Source organism: Colobus angolensis, unplaced genomic scaffold, assembly GCF_000951035.1.
Source record: "Colobus angolensis palliatus isolate OR3802 unplaced genomic scaffold, Cang.pa_1.0 Scaffold179, whole genome shotgun sequence".
In the NCBI taxonomy this organism is placed as follows: Eukaryota; Metazoa; Chordata; class Mammalia; order Primates; family Cercopithecidae; genus Colobus; species Colobus angolensis.
The window spans coordinates 5,544,474-5,561,383 of NW_012114921.1; the positions used below are offsets into that span (position 1 = coordinate 5,544,474).

At 40.3% G+C, this 16,910-nt stretch overlaps 1 protein-coding gene across 1 annotated transcript in view; it reads left to right on the forward strand.

The window, feature by feature from the left end:
* INTS4 (integrator complex subunit 4) overlaps positions 1-16,910 on the forward strand; it is a 112,258-nt gene that overhangs the window by 78,402 nt on the left and 16,946 nt on the right. Inside the window, exons 15-17 of the mRNA XM_011938966.1 lie at positions 6,519-6,612; positions 10,676-10,756; positions 12,576-12,706. Of these exons, the coding sequence (XP_011794356.1) occupies positions 6,519-6,612; positions 10,676-10,756; positions 12,576-12,706 (306 nt within the window). The remainder of the gene's footprint in view (positions 1-6,518; positions 6,613-10,675; positions 10,757-12,575; positions 12,707-16,910) is intronic.

Genomic DNA, 16,910 nt, shown 5'->3' on the forward strand with positions numbered 1-16,910 from the left:
TATCCACAAATGATTTCCAGAGCCACACAATGAGTGGACCACCGAGGAGGCTGATGTTCCTGCTATGATCAGGAGGCTGCCTATTGAGTCAGGATGCTACCAATAAAGCTACTGGCTCCAGAACCATGTCTTGCATTCTGCCTTTCTCCCCACTTAACATTGTTCCCCATGCAAAATCCATGCGAATGTGTTTGATTGACTGATAATAAATCATGTCTGGAACCTAGCTCAAGGGAATCTGAGAAATGCAGTTTTTAACTTTGCAGCTTATGTAGTTTTGGAAGATACAGTAGATGAAGATAGGAATACCACATGTGAGTGAGCCAAATCCAGTGTATGCCATAAGTACCAACTGCTGTTAACTCCAGTTTACTCACCTGGGGGACTTGATGACTTGCTGGGTACAGGGGTGGGAGTGAGGAACTGAGAGAGATAAATGGGTGGTTTGATACTCTAGTAATCCAATAAAAAGTTGAGGGTGTCCTGGGCTCCCCTGGGAGTGCCATAGGCTTGGGCTGGACAGGCTGTGGGGAGAATGCTGGGTAGGTGGGTGCAGCTGCAGCCACAGGGGAGCCAGAGTGTGCAGCATGTGTCCAGTGTGAGCCTCCTGAGCTTCCACCTGGGTCACATAGTCTTTGTGCCCCTGGGAAGCCTCTAGAAGCCACACAGAGGCCCATAGCAACTCTCATGCCCTGGAGGGTCATCAAACTACAGCCTGTGGACCAAAGCTGGCCTGTTGCCTGCTGTTGTATGTAAGATCTGATTGAAGCACAGCCACACTCATTTGTTTAGGTATTGTCTGTAGCTGCTTTCATGCTACAATCACAGAGTTGAGTAGTTGCCACAGAGACCATATGGCCTGTAAAACCTAATATATTTACTATCTGACCTTTTATAGAAAAAATTTGCTGACCCTGCTGTAAGCTCTGGGCAGTCCACAGCTCTGTAAGCAGAGATTCCAGTCCTTTCTATACCTCTTGTGAAGTGATTTCTCTTCTCCCTCAACAAAGTGCTTAGTTTTGGGGGCCACTGAACGAGGTTGTTGGCCCTGAGCCCCGTAAAATAAAGTCTACTTCCTGACTCATCCCCACCTAAATAAACATTTAGATTTTGTCCTTGACAATTTTATCCTGTTGGCACTAAAGCAAGTGCAAAAGGCACAAAAGCTAGCCAATTTAGTGATCAGCTGCAGCACTGGCTCCTAGAAGATACTCGCCTTCATGGTCTGGGTTTCCTGAAGTGATAGTCTTGCTGGGCAGTGGCTGGCCAGATCACTGTTCTAAGTTCGGGACTCTGTGTTTCTAGCTTGAGTGTGTATTCAGGAGCATAGGCAGGATGGTGAAAAATCTGGAAAGGGAAGCAGATGGACCATAGCACTGAGGGCACCTGCGATGCTTTACAACCATCATTGCAGACATGAAGTAATTTGCTAAGAAGAGGCAGAACCAGGACTTGAGTTCAGCTTTGTCAACTCTAAAATCCATATTCTGTGATGTGCAGTGATAAACGGGATTCCTGTATCACATGAGATTAGATCAGTTGACCCCTGGGGTTCTCCACAACTTACACTTTCTGAGTTGTTATGGAGTGAAATGTTAGCCTTTCATACAGAAGGTTCTCTGATGAGGACTGGAGCCATGTATTTGTTAGTATGAGTGTAAAACAAATTTCACTGTCATACACAATGCCCTGTTTTGTAATCCAAACAGCCATTTAACCCAATGAAGTTCTCACCTATGAGCCAGATGCTGTGGCTTGCGCCTGTAGAACTGTTGTGAAGATTATTGTAATAATATGTGGTAAAAGCATTTTGAGAATATCAGTTACATAGATAATAGTTGGACATTTATGGATGTTTGCTTTAAAATTTAAACTAAGTATGGCTTATTTGACATACTGGACATGCTCTTGACATTTTGTAAGTAAATCAAATTTTATAAATGTAATCATGTTTAAATTCACTAAGCAAGGTTGAAGGGGATTGTTTTTTAAGGAATGCTGCAGTCATTTGTCTGCTATTTCTCAGTATGAATAGTGACCTCCTGTCTTTCAAAGTTTACATTTTTGTGTAAGTCCATGAAAATGCTGTTGCTATACACAGTGTTGTTTCAGGAACCATATCACCTTAGAAGTGTTCTATAATAGAGAATTGTTCTTTTGGAGTAAAATAGCTCATTATAATCTGAAACAGAAGGGACTTCATTTATGAGAAATAGGAAGAAACGTACTACTTTTCTTATGGGAATTCTTTTACATACTAACCATTGAAGAACATGGGATTTTTTAGTTGAATTCTTTAAAATCCTCTTTTTGCTTTAAAACTTTTATTGTCTTTAAGGGAGAGCGCCTATTTTGTAGTATGGGAACTGGTCTAGTAATTAAAGAGTAGAAATACACGTTTGTAATCTGTAATTATCTAGGCACAGGAATAAAGATGGCGTTTTAGAAGTCATCAAGACTTTGTGTTTATTTTGTATTTCCTAACATTCCTTTTTGCTCTACTAAGCTACTAAGAGACATTAATTATAAATTTGATTTTTAGAGATTCTAAGAGATTGAAAAAAATAAGCTACATTTGATTTGCACATCCAGAATCTTTCTATCTTTAATAGTGATTTAAATAATTCAGCCTATTGTGTAAGCTTAAAAAGAGTCACACGATATGTAAATGTGTTTACACATAGTGGCATAGTGGCATCATATAGATTGCTAATGTGTGTGTTCCTGGGAGGAACTGTTTTGCTCTGCCTGATAGCATCTATAGAAAAGTGGCCCAGTGTATCCAGTTTTTTTGTGTGTGTGTGGAGACGGAGTCTTCCTCTGTCGTTCAGGCTAGAGTGCAGTGGTGCGATCTCAGTTCACTGCAACCTCTGCCTCCCAGGTTCAAACAATTTTCCTGCCCCAGCATCCCGAGTAGCTGGGACTACAGGCATACTCTGCCATGCCTGGCTAATTTTTTGTATTTTAGTAGAGATGGGGTTTCACCATGTTGCCCAGGCTGGTCTCGAACTCCTGAGCTCAGGCAATCCGCCTGCCTTGGCCTCCTGAAGTGCTAGGATTACAGGCATGAGCCACTGCGCCCAGCCGTATCTAGTTTTAAATTAGTTTTGGTCTCATCTGTGTTTGATGTAGTTAATAAATAAATGAAAAGAGTTTAATAGCAAATAAATAAATGAGGTGCAATATGATATGGTTAAAAAAATACTTTTGGAAGTCAGAGCTAACTCTGTCTAGTTCATGTCCTGTTTTGTTGTTTATTCTGTGACCTTAGGCAAGCCACCTAAATTCTGATCTTTAGTTTCCTGTTCAGTGAAATAGGATTAATTGCAATTCATATTGTGAGGATTAAGTGAGCTCAAGTAAGGAAACAGCACAGTACAGTGCACATAGAATGTGCTCAGTGTACCTTTCTTATTAGAGCCTATAGTCTCGTGATGGGTGTCTAGACTGAAGCTTCCTGAGAAGCCTCATAAGCATAAAGAGATAAAGAGAGGAAACACTGAGACACAGAGGATTTTTCCCAGAGCTAACAAGTTTCCATTTTTGTTTGTACAGAAGTTCAGATTTCTTATGGCTAATTGTGTTGGATTGGGTTACATCTTGTTCTGTGCACTTCAGAACAACTGCTACAATTCCGGGGCAGGGGAATAAAGTAACACTTGGAATCAGTTAGTTAATGTACAGTCAGTTGGTCTGTATTCTGTATAGTTGTCATAGAAGGCAGAATCTTCCTGGAGAGGAAACACAAATGCTTCTAAAGTAGAATACTTCAGGGCTGTCTCTTGCAAGAGAAATATCAGAGAAGTGAAAGGAAGAGACCATCTGGCCACCAAACTCACAGTTCACAGTTGGGCTTAGCTAGTCTGTGGTCTTGGCTTTCGTTGTGCTGGGTTCCCATGCTTTGGGTAGGCCTTCCAGGACCAGTTCAAGCAACCCAAACAAATAAGAAGTGATATATATCGTACATTAATTCTTCAATCACTTTGAGAGTAATTTACTCTGTGCCCCTTTGTAGGCATCTCCTTCTTGATGTCAAAGTCCCTAGGAGGCATCTTTAACTACCATAATGTTACCTGCCGAGCATGGGATGAGAGGAAGTGGCATAGTCCAGTGGACAGTTTTTTCCAGGCTACTGTGAAACCTGATGTGTTATGCCAGCTCTGAAACAGACAGCTTCCCAAGTGACTGAAACCTTAAGGTTTCCCACAGTTTCCATTTCTATTCAGAATTTAATGTTGCTATTAAAAAGTAATGAGGCGGCTTTCTATGAATGCTGAGATGGTTAGGTAATACACAAACACATACACACATTCCTCCCCTAAAAAAGAAGAAAGCAAAGAAAACCAATACTTTTTGTAAATGCATGGCATATCTCAAAATTCAAAAGAAACTGGTAATAGTAGTTGCCTCTGGGAAGGTGTATAAGGTGGCAGGGCTACAGGGTACAGGCATAGGAAGGGGGACTAATTTAATTTAATTGTATATCCTTTGAATTCTACACCTTAAGTATGTGTTACCTATTCAAAAAATTAAATGTTTTAAATCACCAATAATTCTCGCACAACTATTTTATTTGTGTATGACACTTTCTAATTTCTTACTGTAGGCAGATATGTTTTCATATGGTTACAATCATTGTGTCTATACTTACATCCAGTTAGGATGCTTTTCACAAGCTAGCTTATAATGGCCATTTATTTCCTGCTGTGATCTGAAAGTTTATGTCTCCCCCAAATTCATATACTGAAATCTTAACCCACAAGGTGATGTTATGAGGAAGTAAGGTCTTTGGGAGGTGATTAGGTCATGAGAGTAGAACCTTCATGAATGAGATTAATAACCTTTAAAAGAGGCCTAAGGGAGCTCATTTGTGACTTCCACCATATGAAGATACATGTAGAAGGTGCAACCTATGAGGAAATGAGCCCTCACTAGAAACCAAATCTGTAGGTGCCTTGATATTGGACTTCCCAGCCTATACAACCGTGAGAAATAAATTTTGGTTGTTTATAACCCACCCAGTCTATGATATTTTGTTATAGCAGTTGAATGACTAAGATGTTTTTCCAGATGTCCAGAAATTGGAGATATGGTATGATTAAGTGGCTTGTTTATATCATTGAGGCCCCAGTTTCTCTATTTCTCTTTGGACTTTTCTTGTCTTCAGCATTGGCTTTATCTTAAGGTTTTCCCCCCTTAGAGTTACAGTATGCTGCCAATGGCAATCAGGGCTATAAGCATCCTTGCCCAGTCCAGCGAGAGACAGACACCATGGAATATAAGTACTTTCATCTGAACTGATAAGGTCAACACAGGTCACATATCCAGATGGATAATATGCACTAATTGGCTTAGTTCAATCAGATACTACTTGGAATTGGGCTTGGGGACATGTTCCCTTGAACAAAATCAGAGTTCAGTTAGTAATAAAGAAGTGGAGAATGGTTAACTAGACAGGCAACCAACAGTGTCTACCATAATACCTTTTTAAAAAATAATGTTTTTTTCTGATACAAAAAAGTACTTGTTCATTGTCTTAAAAACTCAGAAAATAAAGCATAGTTGGGAGAAGGTACTAAAGAGTACCCTATTACCACTATCCAGAAAACCAACTCAGTGTATTCTTCTCCTCTGTATAGTTTGTACATCATTGAGATCATACACCTTATTAACCATTTCGTATTTTAATGGCTATAAAATATTTATTTGGGCTGGGGGCGGTGGTTCACGCCTGTAATCCCAACACTTTGAGAGGCTGAGGCAGGCAGATCACGAGGTCAGGAGTTGGAGACCAGCCTGGCTAACATGGTGAAGCAATGTCTCTACTAAAAATACAAAAATTGGCTGGGCATGGTGGTGTGCGCCTGTAATCCCAGCTACTCAGGAGGCTGAGACAGGAGAATTGCTTGAACCCAGGAGGTGGAGGTTGCAGTGAGCCAAGATCACGCCACTCTACTCCAGCCTGGGCAACAAAGCGAGACTCCACCCCCCAAAAAAAAAACCATGGGTGCAGCAAACCATCATGGCACGTATATACCTATGTAACAAACCTGCATGTTCTGTGTATGTACCCCAGGACTTAAAGTATAATAATAATAAAAAATTTACTTGATTGGATGCATCGTAATTTATTCAATGTTTCTTTCACCGTTGAATAAGTAGTTACTGAGTTTTTACTCTAATAGTCCACATAACAATGAATATTATGGCCCATAAAGCGTTTCATTTCTGTTGAATATTTCTCTTAGTATTACTTTTCAGTGTAAAGCTGTGAATCAAAATATTTTACCATATATGTGCGTTTATAACAGTACGGTTTTGCTTTCCAAAAGGGTTACATCAGCTTAAACTACTATCATAGTGTGAGTGAACCAATTTTATTATAACCACTCCAGCATTCAGTGTTGTCATTTAAAAATGTATGACCAGTTTACTAGGTATAAAATGGTAAAACGCTTTTGACATGATCTTCATGTTGGTGGCATTATCCTGTGTTTGCCTTGTTTTATTCACTATAGGGATCTGCAAAGACTTGGAGAACTTCAGTCTGAATTGGCAGGAGTAGCTGATTTCTCTGCCACCTATCTTCGCTGTCAACTACTTCTCATCAAGGTTGGTTTGTATCCATTCCGTTTATGATTGTGATGCTAAAAATGCATCTTTTTGGATCCAGCAGTGTGTGAGGCCGTAAGTTGCAAAACTTATGGTCTTAATGCAACCACTTGACAATGGAGAAATTATGTACTCTGCAGTGTGATTACATTTGTCTCTAATTAACAAAATATTAACTCATATAGGAATTTGTAAATTTTGGGAGAATTCCTTTATCATAATGTAATTAGAGCAGATTGGATAATCATTTTAGTTAGAATCCCAAGGTTGTAAATGTTTTGTATAATTTGATTAGCAAAGGAATTGTATAAAGTTTTAGACTATTTTCTTAAAATGCTCATTTGAATGTGAGGTGTGGTGACTCACACCTGTAATCTTAGCACTTTGGGAGGCCAAGGCAGGAGGATTGCTTGAGCTCAAGAGACCAGCCTGGGCAACATAGTGACACCTCATCTCTACAAGAAAATTTAAAAATAGGTGGGTGTGGTGGTGCATTCCTGTATATCCAGCTACTCGGTTGGAGTTGGGAGGACTGCTTGAGCCTAGGAGGTCAAGGCTGCAGTGAGATTGCACTCCATCCTGGAGGACAGACCAAGATCCTGTCTTTAAAGAAAACAAACAAACAAACAAACAAAAAAACAAAAAAACTCATTGCACTTCATCAAAGTTAAAAGGCTAATTTCATTGCTCTCAAAAGGACCAACTTGCTGGCATTTCTTACTCAGTAGTCAGCTATACACAGAATTGGTACCCAAGAATCTATTTAGTTTTGCTGAGTTAAAAAACAATTAAATGAGTTCAGTATCTTTCAGCTTCTGTAGCAGAATTTTACTATAAATTTTGGCACAGAATTTAGAAGAGCCCTTCTCACTTGACAAACTTTTATCTTGGCCCTAGTTCAAAATGTTCTTTGTTTTCAAAGTGATTAATGATGTTTGACTAAAGTCAGAGTAAATCAGGGAGTCAAAAGTTATTTTCTACTGTGTGATCTTGTGCTAAATGTTATATATACAGTTGTGCAGGTGTGTGTATACATGTAAAGGTGGGTATGTATACTTGGTACTTAAATGGTCCTTGTTAGCTTAGATATGTTCTTTCTAATGTATATATCTGTGTAATCACCACCACAGGCTAGTCATAGAACATTTTCATCACTCCAAGAAGTTCCTTCATGCCCCTTTGCAAAGTTGTTTAAACGGCTTTTCCAAGCCTCTGTGAAACCCCAGGAATTCAAGGAGGCCATGGAGAAGAATCTGCTTTTCTATAGTAGCAAAAGATGGGTGAGGAAAGAGAAGCGATTGCTCCTAAAAAGAACACATAATTGTTGGTTATTCAATGACAAGGGGTGACATTGTAGGTAAGGGGCCGAGCCAGAACCCAAGGCAAGTGTATTTAATAACAGGAAAAAAGCTAAATAAATTGTGGTACAGCTACCTAGCAGTATATTCTGTAGTCAGTAATGATCTTTATGATCTATACTTAGGGTGTAATGTTATGTACCCAAACGAAGGGGAGCCAATCACAATCCTAAGAGACAGTCCACAACATCATAGTCCTACACTGTTTAAATCCCACAAGGACCAAAATCCCAAAAACCGTAGCCCGGAAAAGATCAAATCCCCGGAATACAATTATGGAAGAAATAATTTTAAAAATTTAAACATATTTGTTTATTTTTTAAAGGGAAATTTATTTGAGAAACATAAAAACACAACAGAGTACTTTATATACCACTTAATAAAATAGACAATAACAACAAATTTGCAAGCATAAACACTCAGGTTACTAATGACAGTTGGGTGGCTATAACAGTTATGAGCAGATGAGCCATATTTATAAAGAAATTGGTCATAAAGGGAAAGGTCTAAATGCATATCACTTGGTTGTTACTTGCGTATACCCAGTTTTTAACTGTGGTCATCTGAAATACTGTACCCAGCAACCTCAAGTCTTTTGACGAGATTGATAGAAACTGTGTTGGGTCACCACTGCATATGCAGTCACCCAAAGAGCTGAGATCTCAAGAAATTTTATCTTTCACAAATGCAGATGTACGAAAAGGATATCTCTTCATTTATCAAGGAAGTTTCAACATTTTATGTACACACTCAATGCTTATACACAAAGTCAGTATTGTGATAATGCAGTTTCATGGAGTCAGATTTCTGATATCCAAGCAGCAGAACCCAGAGAGTCCACGTTGCCCTTTTGTCTTTTTTTTTTTTTGAGACAGAGTCTCACCCTGTCACCCAGGCTGAATACAGTGGTGTGATCTCGGCTCACTGCTGCAACCTCTGCCTCTTGGGTTCAAGTAATTCTCCTGTCTCAGCCTCCCAAGTAGCTGGGATTACAGGTGTGCACCACCACGCCTGGCTAATTTTTGTATTTTTAGTAGAGACAGGGTTTTGCCATGTTGGTCAGGCTGGTCTCTAACTCCTGACCTCAGGTCATCCACCTGCCTCGGCCTTCCAAAGTACTGAGATTACAGGCATGAGCCACCGCTCCTAGCCCATTTTGTCTTTAGTATTTGTTCTCTCCTGGCCACTGGCTGATTGGATGGTGCCTGCCAACATTGAGGGCAGGTAGTCTCCGCCTAATACACTCAGATTTATACACTAATCTCTTCTGGAAACACTCTCATAGACACACCCTCAATGTGTAAAACAAAATAATGTTTTACCAGGTTTCTGATATTCCTTAATCTAGTCAAGTTGATACCTAAAATTAGGTCCACAAGTCCACCCCTTGTCAGCTTGGCACTCATACGCAGCTCCTTAAGCCATACTTAATTTCCAAATAAAGACAATAACAAGGTAATAGTTGTGCCTAACATGATACAGCTAACATGATGCAGCTATCCTGCATACAACCCAAATCACACTAACCACTTCCCCAGAATTTGGATGTCAGGATTTCAACTTTTGGGATTGCATGTTTTGGGATTCTGATCTAATCCCCAAACTTAATTCTGCTTTCTGACTACAACTATCAAAAAACATGCATACAAGAAATGATTAGAGGTAAATATTCCAGAGATTCCTATAGTTTATCTATAGTTTAGACCTACTGCTGTTTAATCTGATAGCCACCAGATCCATGGGACTCTTGAGCAGTTGAAAAGTTGTTAGTCCAAACTGAGATGTGTTATTAAGTGCAAAATACACACAGGATTTCTTAGACTTAGTATGAAAAGAAAATGTAAACTGTCTAATTAATAATTTAAAAAATACTGCATGGTGAAATGTTAATATCTTGGATATACTGGGTTAAATAAACTTTTTTAAAAAATTAACTTAGTCTTTGTATCTTCAAAATTAACTTACATCTTTGTAATTTAAAAACTGTGGCTACAAGAATATTTAAAATTACATATATATAGCTCATGTTATATTTCTATTGGACAGTGTCAGTCTAGGTTTTCTGTAATAACATTTGATTACATCTGTAATTCAGAAGGACTGAGAAAATAAGAGGCTGTCACAGAAGTTTGTGCAAGAGATGAGGTCATGTGGATGGATAGGTGAGAGAGATGGAAGGTAAAATTGTGGCTCTTAGTGATGGTTTTGAATGTAGAAAGACTGAAAGAGAGAGAAATCTAGGAAAGCTGCTAGATTTCTAGTTGAATATGTTGGCAAAGTGGTTGGGGGCAGGTGTCATTCATCACATAATGAGCATAGGGGAAAAGAAAAAAGAACCACAGTCAAGGAAGAAGTATCTAGGTGACTTAGGTTAGTCCAGTGGCTCTGGGAACAAGGAGTGCCCAGAGCCCGGAAGCTGGCTGGCCTGCACATTCTGGTGAAGCTTTCATGGTTCCTGTCCTCTGCTTCCAGAAGCACTGATCTGTGACACAGAGCTTTCGGGCCAGGAATTGGATCAAATGGTTTAGCCCAAACCATTGGTCTCATCTTTCTCCATAATAAATACAGCTTATTGGATTAAAAGAATAAGATTGAGAAGTCCTGTTCATGGTAGACTTTCAAAGGAAAACAAAAATGTAAATCCCAAATGATATGCCAGTCTTTGTGACCTCTGTATTCTGTTCCCTCCTGATTTGTCTGTGTAGGCCTTGCAGGAAAAGTTGTGGAATGTAGCTGCCCCTTTGTATTTGAAGCAGAGTGATTTGGCCTCAGCAGCAGCGAAACAGGTAAGCTTATTCAGACCTTCCCTTCAAATAGGTCTCTCGCCAGGAATTGTCCAGTCCAAGGCAGAGCCAGAGGCCTTCCTATAGTTCTCCACCTCTGGTGTGGCCTCCCTAATTTTAGGTTAGGACAGAAGTTAGTGATATGAGAAGGAGCGTAACTAGGGGACACAGCACTCACTTTGGACTCAGGGGACCTGGGTCCTAGTCCCAGGTCTTCCTCTGATTTGCTGAGTGATATTGAGCAAGTTACTTAAATTCCCTGGATTTTTTCTCTTCTATAAAATGTGGCAGTTGGGCCAGGCGCGGAGGTTCACGCCTGTAATCCCAGCACTTTGGGAGGCTGAGACGGGCGCATCACTTAAGGTTAGGAGTTTGAGACTAGCCTGGCCAACATGGTGAAGCCCTGTCTTTACTATCATGAATCTTTCATCTGAAAATGTAGCCCAACTCAATTAAGATTGTTTATATCTTTAGCCTGTACCATCTCTTCAACGTTAAAAGGTCCTTACATATCTGGGTAGTTCATTAAGTAGGCTTTAATTTTATTTGCCTCTAGTTTATTTCTTTTTAGCTTTGAGCAGTTCCCCTTTGTACCTAAGTATTGAGACTTGGTGATCTCTTGCAGGTCAAGTCTTCCAGATAGGAAGTCTGTAAATGACCCAGCAGGAAGCTAATGATGGTGACTGTTATTGTTACATTACAGTTCACTAAATGATTTCAAGTCTATTAGCTTAATTAACCCTCATAATAATCCCATTAGATAGGAGTAAGTATTAAGTCTATTTTAGAGATGAGGCAGTTAAGGCTCAGCAAGGTTAAATTCATAGAGCTATAGCTAATACAGTCAGGACTTGAGCCCAGATCCTCTGATACCCAGAACCTATTTTCTGCTACAGTGCTGAACTCTTGTCTGATCCAGACTCTCTCTCTCAGACCTGGTATGTGGCCTGTTGTAGAGGAGTAGAATTTAATGACTAGAACCCAATAATTGGGCCATATTGGAAGGATGGGACCAGGGAGCAATAATTTGGAAGGAAAAGAGGAAAGGAATTACCATTGCTGTTTACCAGATACTGTGATAAACACGTTGCATGCTCCGTTTAATACTTGAAACTTCATGATATTGGTACTGTTTCTTCCCTGTTTACAGAAAGGGATTGAGACACTCATGTAATTTAACTTGTCTTACTGCCAATTGTAAGAGAATCTGGAGTCATTTCTGTGACCCCAGAGTGTTCACTGGGAGGCAAGCACAGAAGGGAAAGAGAAGCATCATTTTGATGAAAGTAGCTTATTTGGATAGAACCGAGCAAGATCGTCGACTTGATCTGGGGTCATAGACAATGTTTTCTTGCACTTATTTCTGTCCCAAACTCCCTCAGACCAGGCCCATAGAACAGTCTGTCAGGATAACTAACATCTGGTTAATAGTTCCTGATGCTTAATTCTTGAGGACTTCCTGGGGATTGGGTTTCCATACATAATATATGTTAATTTGTTCCCACAGCAGAGTGGGCTTCGTTTAGGGTAACAAGCGGTGCTTTCAGTGCTTTGCAGTTTGCTTAGTGATTAAGCTTTCTTATCTTCACATCATCAACTAAGATGATTTTATTACCAGGTCAGTCTTCTTTTTAAATAGGCAAAATAATTTATTCTCTTTTCACAAGGCATACTGTACTAATTTCTTTCAACACTTAAAAGCATAGGGATGTAAAATCTCAGTTCAGAGTTTTACCTAAGGTCATTTAACAGTAGAATTCTATGCTGCTCTCAAGTAAGACTATGATATTTTTATTGATTGTTAATTATCTTTTCTTTATAGATTATGGAAGAGACCTACAAAATGGAGTTTATGTACAGTGGTGTGGAGAATAAGCAGGTGGTGATTATACATCACATGAGACTGCAGGCCAAAGCTTTGCAGCTTATAGTAACAGCACGAACTACACGAGGGTAAGATGTGGGGTTGGCCAAAATATGTGGCATGTTCCTTTCAAAGATACTTCAAATGCATTCAGACATCACACGAAAGTTAATGATAAGTAAAATGAAATTTAGGAAAGACGACCTAAGGAATGTGTGATCTATTCATTTTTTTTCAGGTATTACAGATTCTGTTGTTGGGTCACATTAGACCCTTGGAAATCCAGTTGTGTCTCTGCCTTGCTAAAAACCCTCTGGTGACTCTCCATTACATATAGCACAACACAGGACTTTATCTGGCAATAAGGACATTCTGTATCCTCCTACTTGATAGACTTCCTTAAGAATTTATTGCCGGGGACCATTTTTCTGTTCTGAAGGGACTAATAAGCTTTTTGTCAAGCAGAAAGGATAAATTAAGAGGATGTACTGGGAAGTCAGACTACTTTGTTCAAATCTTGCTTTATCTACTTACTAGTTGTTTGGTTATGAGCCTTTCTGTACCTTGTTTCCCTGTACAAAATGAAAATGAAGATAGCATCTATCTCATGGCATTTCTATGAAGAATAAGTGAGATAATACATGTAAAAATACTTAGCATGGCACTTGATACGTAATAAGAGCTCAGTGTAATTATAGCTGTAAGACTTTCAGATAACTGGAATTGCCACATTTCATTAATTCCAAGATACACAGTTTTTATTATTGTAACTTCTCTGAAATCAGATATTTTGATGGTGTCCCCATAGTGTTTTTTGTTTTTTACTATTTCATAAAATAAAGGTGCATCTTAAGAATAACGGCATCATAGATTTGATACAAAAAAATACTTAGGTGACTCATTGCCAGCTCACAGACATGTTTGACGCTCAGTCAAGCCACTGTGTCAATAAGAAAAGTGGCATAGAGATATAAATATGAATGTTTAAACACAGAAATATACTAGGTCAGAAATGACATCCTGAAAAATAAAATATTTTATTTTTTCACTTATCTTGATAGTGACCTCATAAAGTCAGAGAATCATTTAATCACAAAGATATTCATATATGGCCGGGTGCGGTGGCTCACACCTGTAATCCCAGCACTTTGGGAGGCCAAGGTGGGCAGATCACAAGGTCAGGACATCGAGAGCATCTTGGCTAACCTGGTGATACCCTGTCTCTACTAAAAATACATAAAATTAGCCGGGTGTGGTGGCACGCACCAGTAATCTCAGCTACTCGGGAGGCTGAGTCAGGAGAATCTCTAACCCGGGAGGTGGAGGTTGCAGTGAGCCGAAATCACACCACTACACTCCAGCCTGGGCGACAGAGCGAGACTCCGTCATAAAAAAAAAAAAAAAAAGGCATCATATATTCATTTAACAAACGTTTAATCCCTACTATGTGCCAGTTACAGCTGAAAAAACAAAGGTGCTTGTGTGATGGCATCTATACTTTTTTTAAAAAAAAGTTTTTGGCCGGGCGCGGTGGCTCAAGCCTGTAATCCCAGCACTTTGGGAGGCCGAGACGGGCGGATCACAAGGTCAGGAGATCGAGACCATCCTGGCTAATACGGTGAAACCCCGTCTCTACTAAAAATACAAAAAATTAGCCGGGCGAGGTGGCGGGCGCCTGTAGTCCCAGCTACTCGGGAGGCTGAGGCAGGAGAATGGCGTGAACCCGGGAGGCGGAGCTTGCAGTGAGCTGAGATCCGGCCACTGCACTCCAGCCTGGGCGACAGAGCGAGACTCCGTCTCAGAAAAAAAAAAAAAAAAAAGGTTTTTTTTAGTTTATGTATAATTGTTACAAAAATTAAAATATTACAGGGTAAGTGAAAGTTCCCTGGTAATCTACCACTTCTAAAACAACTGCCAGTATTTCATGTGTATACTTCCAGATTTTCCCAAACCATACAAACATAGATTATAAAGGTGTGTATAATAACATAAAGGGGATCATACCATTCTTTGCTGTTCTGCCTCCTATTCCTTTCACCCAACATTATAATATACTTATCTTGTCATGTCATTCTATAAAGATACTAATATTTTTAGGTCTTTACTCAGGCTATAATATTTTATATTTTTCTTTTTTTTTTCTTTTAGATAAAGTCTCGCTCTGTCACCCAGGCTGGAGTGCAGTAGTCCGATCTCAGCTCCTCCTCCTGGGTTCAAGCGATTCTCCTGCCTCAGCCTCCCAAGTAGCTGGGATTACAGGCGTGCAACACCATGCCCAGCTAATTTTTGTATTTTTAGTAGAGACAGGGTTTCACCATGTTAGCCAGACTAGTCTCGAACTCCTGAGCTCAGGTGATCCACCTGCCTTGGCCTCCCAAAGTGCTAGGATTACGGGCGTGAGCACCGCACCCAGCCTATATTTTTCATTTGTATGCATTCCTGCTGTTTTTTTTTCTTTCTGAGTTTTGCTGGATTGTTTTCTTTTTTCCTCCAGGGGTTTGAAAATTATGCACCCTAATTCTAAACTCTTCAAGTGAGAGGCAGTAGAACATACTGGTTAAGAGGGCTGTGGTACCACACTGCTTGGCTTCAGATCTTGACTTTACCATTTGCAAACTAAGTAACCCTTGGACAAGTTACTTAATACTTCTTGGCCTCAGTTTGTTCTCATAAGTTAAATTGAGATTATAGTAGTACTTACCTCTTCCTCACAGGGTTATTGTAAGGGTTATTAAATTATTATATGCAAAACCATGTATTTATTTATTTTATTTGTTTATGAGACAGAGTCTTGCTCTATTACCCAGGCTGGAGTGCAGTGGCGCGACCTCAACTCACTGCAACCTCTGCCTCCCGGGTCCAAGCAACTCTCATGCCTCAGCCTCCCAAGTAGCTGGGACTACAGGCATGCATCACCACGCCCAGCTAATTTTTTGTATTTTTAGGAGAGATGGGGTTTCACCATGTTGGCCATGCTGGTCTCAAACTCCTAGCCTCAAGTGAGCCACCTGCCTTGGTCTCACAAAGTGCTGGGATTACAGATGTGAGCCACCGCCCCTGGTTGGATTATTACAGGCAAAGTCTTTAAAATGGTGTCTGTCACGTCCATTATAAATACTTGATACATGTTAACTAATATTAGTTTTAGTAATACTGTTATTACTTATATTTTTAATGAACATACTGAACTTACATTTATCAGCATAAAAAGTTAAACAGAATTTATGGTCACCTCTCTAAGATCAAGATGATCTAAGAGATCTAAGAGATCAAGATGATCTAAGATCAAGATGAAGATTTTAGTATGCTTTTGTTTGTCTCTTACTGCTTAAATAATTTGGGCCAGTTAGCTGGGCATGGTGGCTCACGCCTGTAATCCCAGCACTTTGGGAGGCAGAGGCAGGTGGATCACGAGGTCAGGAGTTCAAGATCAGCCTGTCCAAGATGGTGAAACCCCATCTCTACTAAAAGTACACAAAATTAGCCAGGCGTGGTGGTGGGCGCCTGTAATCCCAGCTACTCGGGAGTCTGAGGCAGAAAATTGCTTGAACCCAGGAGGCGGAGGTTGCAGTGAGCCGAGATCATGGCACTGCACTCCAGCCTGGGCGATAGAGACGCCATCTCAAAAAATAATAATAATAATTTAGGCCAGTTAAGGTCTAAATAATAATAACAATTTGGGCTAGATGCACTGGCTCATGCCTATAATCCCAGACTTTGGGAGGCCAAAGCAGGAGGATTGCTTGAGCCCAGCCAGGAGTTTGACCCCAGCCTAAGCAACATAGTGAGACCCTGTCTCTAAAAAATGAAAATGAAAAATTAGCTGGACATGGGTGGTGTGTGCATCCTGTGGTCCTATTTACTTGAGAGGCTGAATTGGGAGGATCCCTTGAGCCCAGGAGTTCCAGGCTGCAATGAGCCATGATCATGCCATTGCACTCCAACTTGGGCAACAGAACAAGACCCTATCTCTTAAAAATAATAACAATAATATGGCCGGGTGCGGGGGCTCACGCCTGTAATCCCAGCACTTTTGGAGGCCGAGGTGGGCGGATCATGAGGTCAGGAGATCGAGACCACCCTGGCTAACATGGTGAAACCCTATCTCTACTAAAAATACAAAAAAAATTAGCTGGGCGTGGTGGCAGGCACCTGTAATCCCAGCTACTCGGGAGGCTGAGGCAGGAGAATGGCTTGAAACCAGGAGGTGGAGCTTGCAGTGAGCCGAGATCGCACCACTGCACTCCAGCCTGGGCAACAGAGCGAGACTCCGTCTCAAAATAATAATAATAA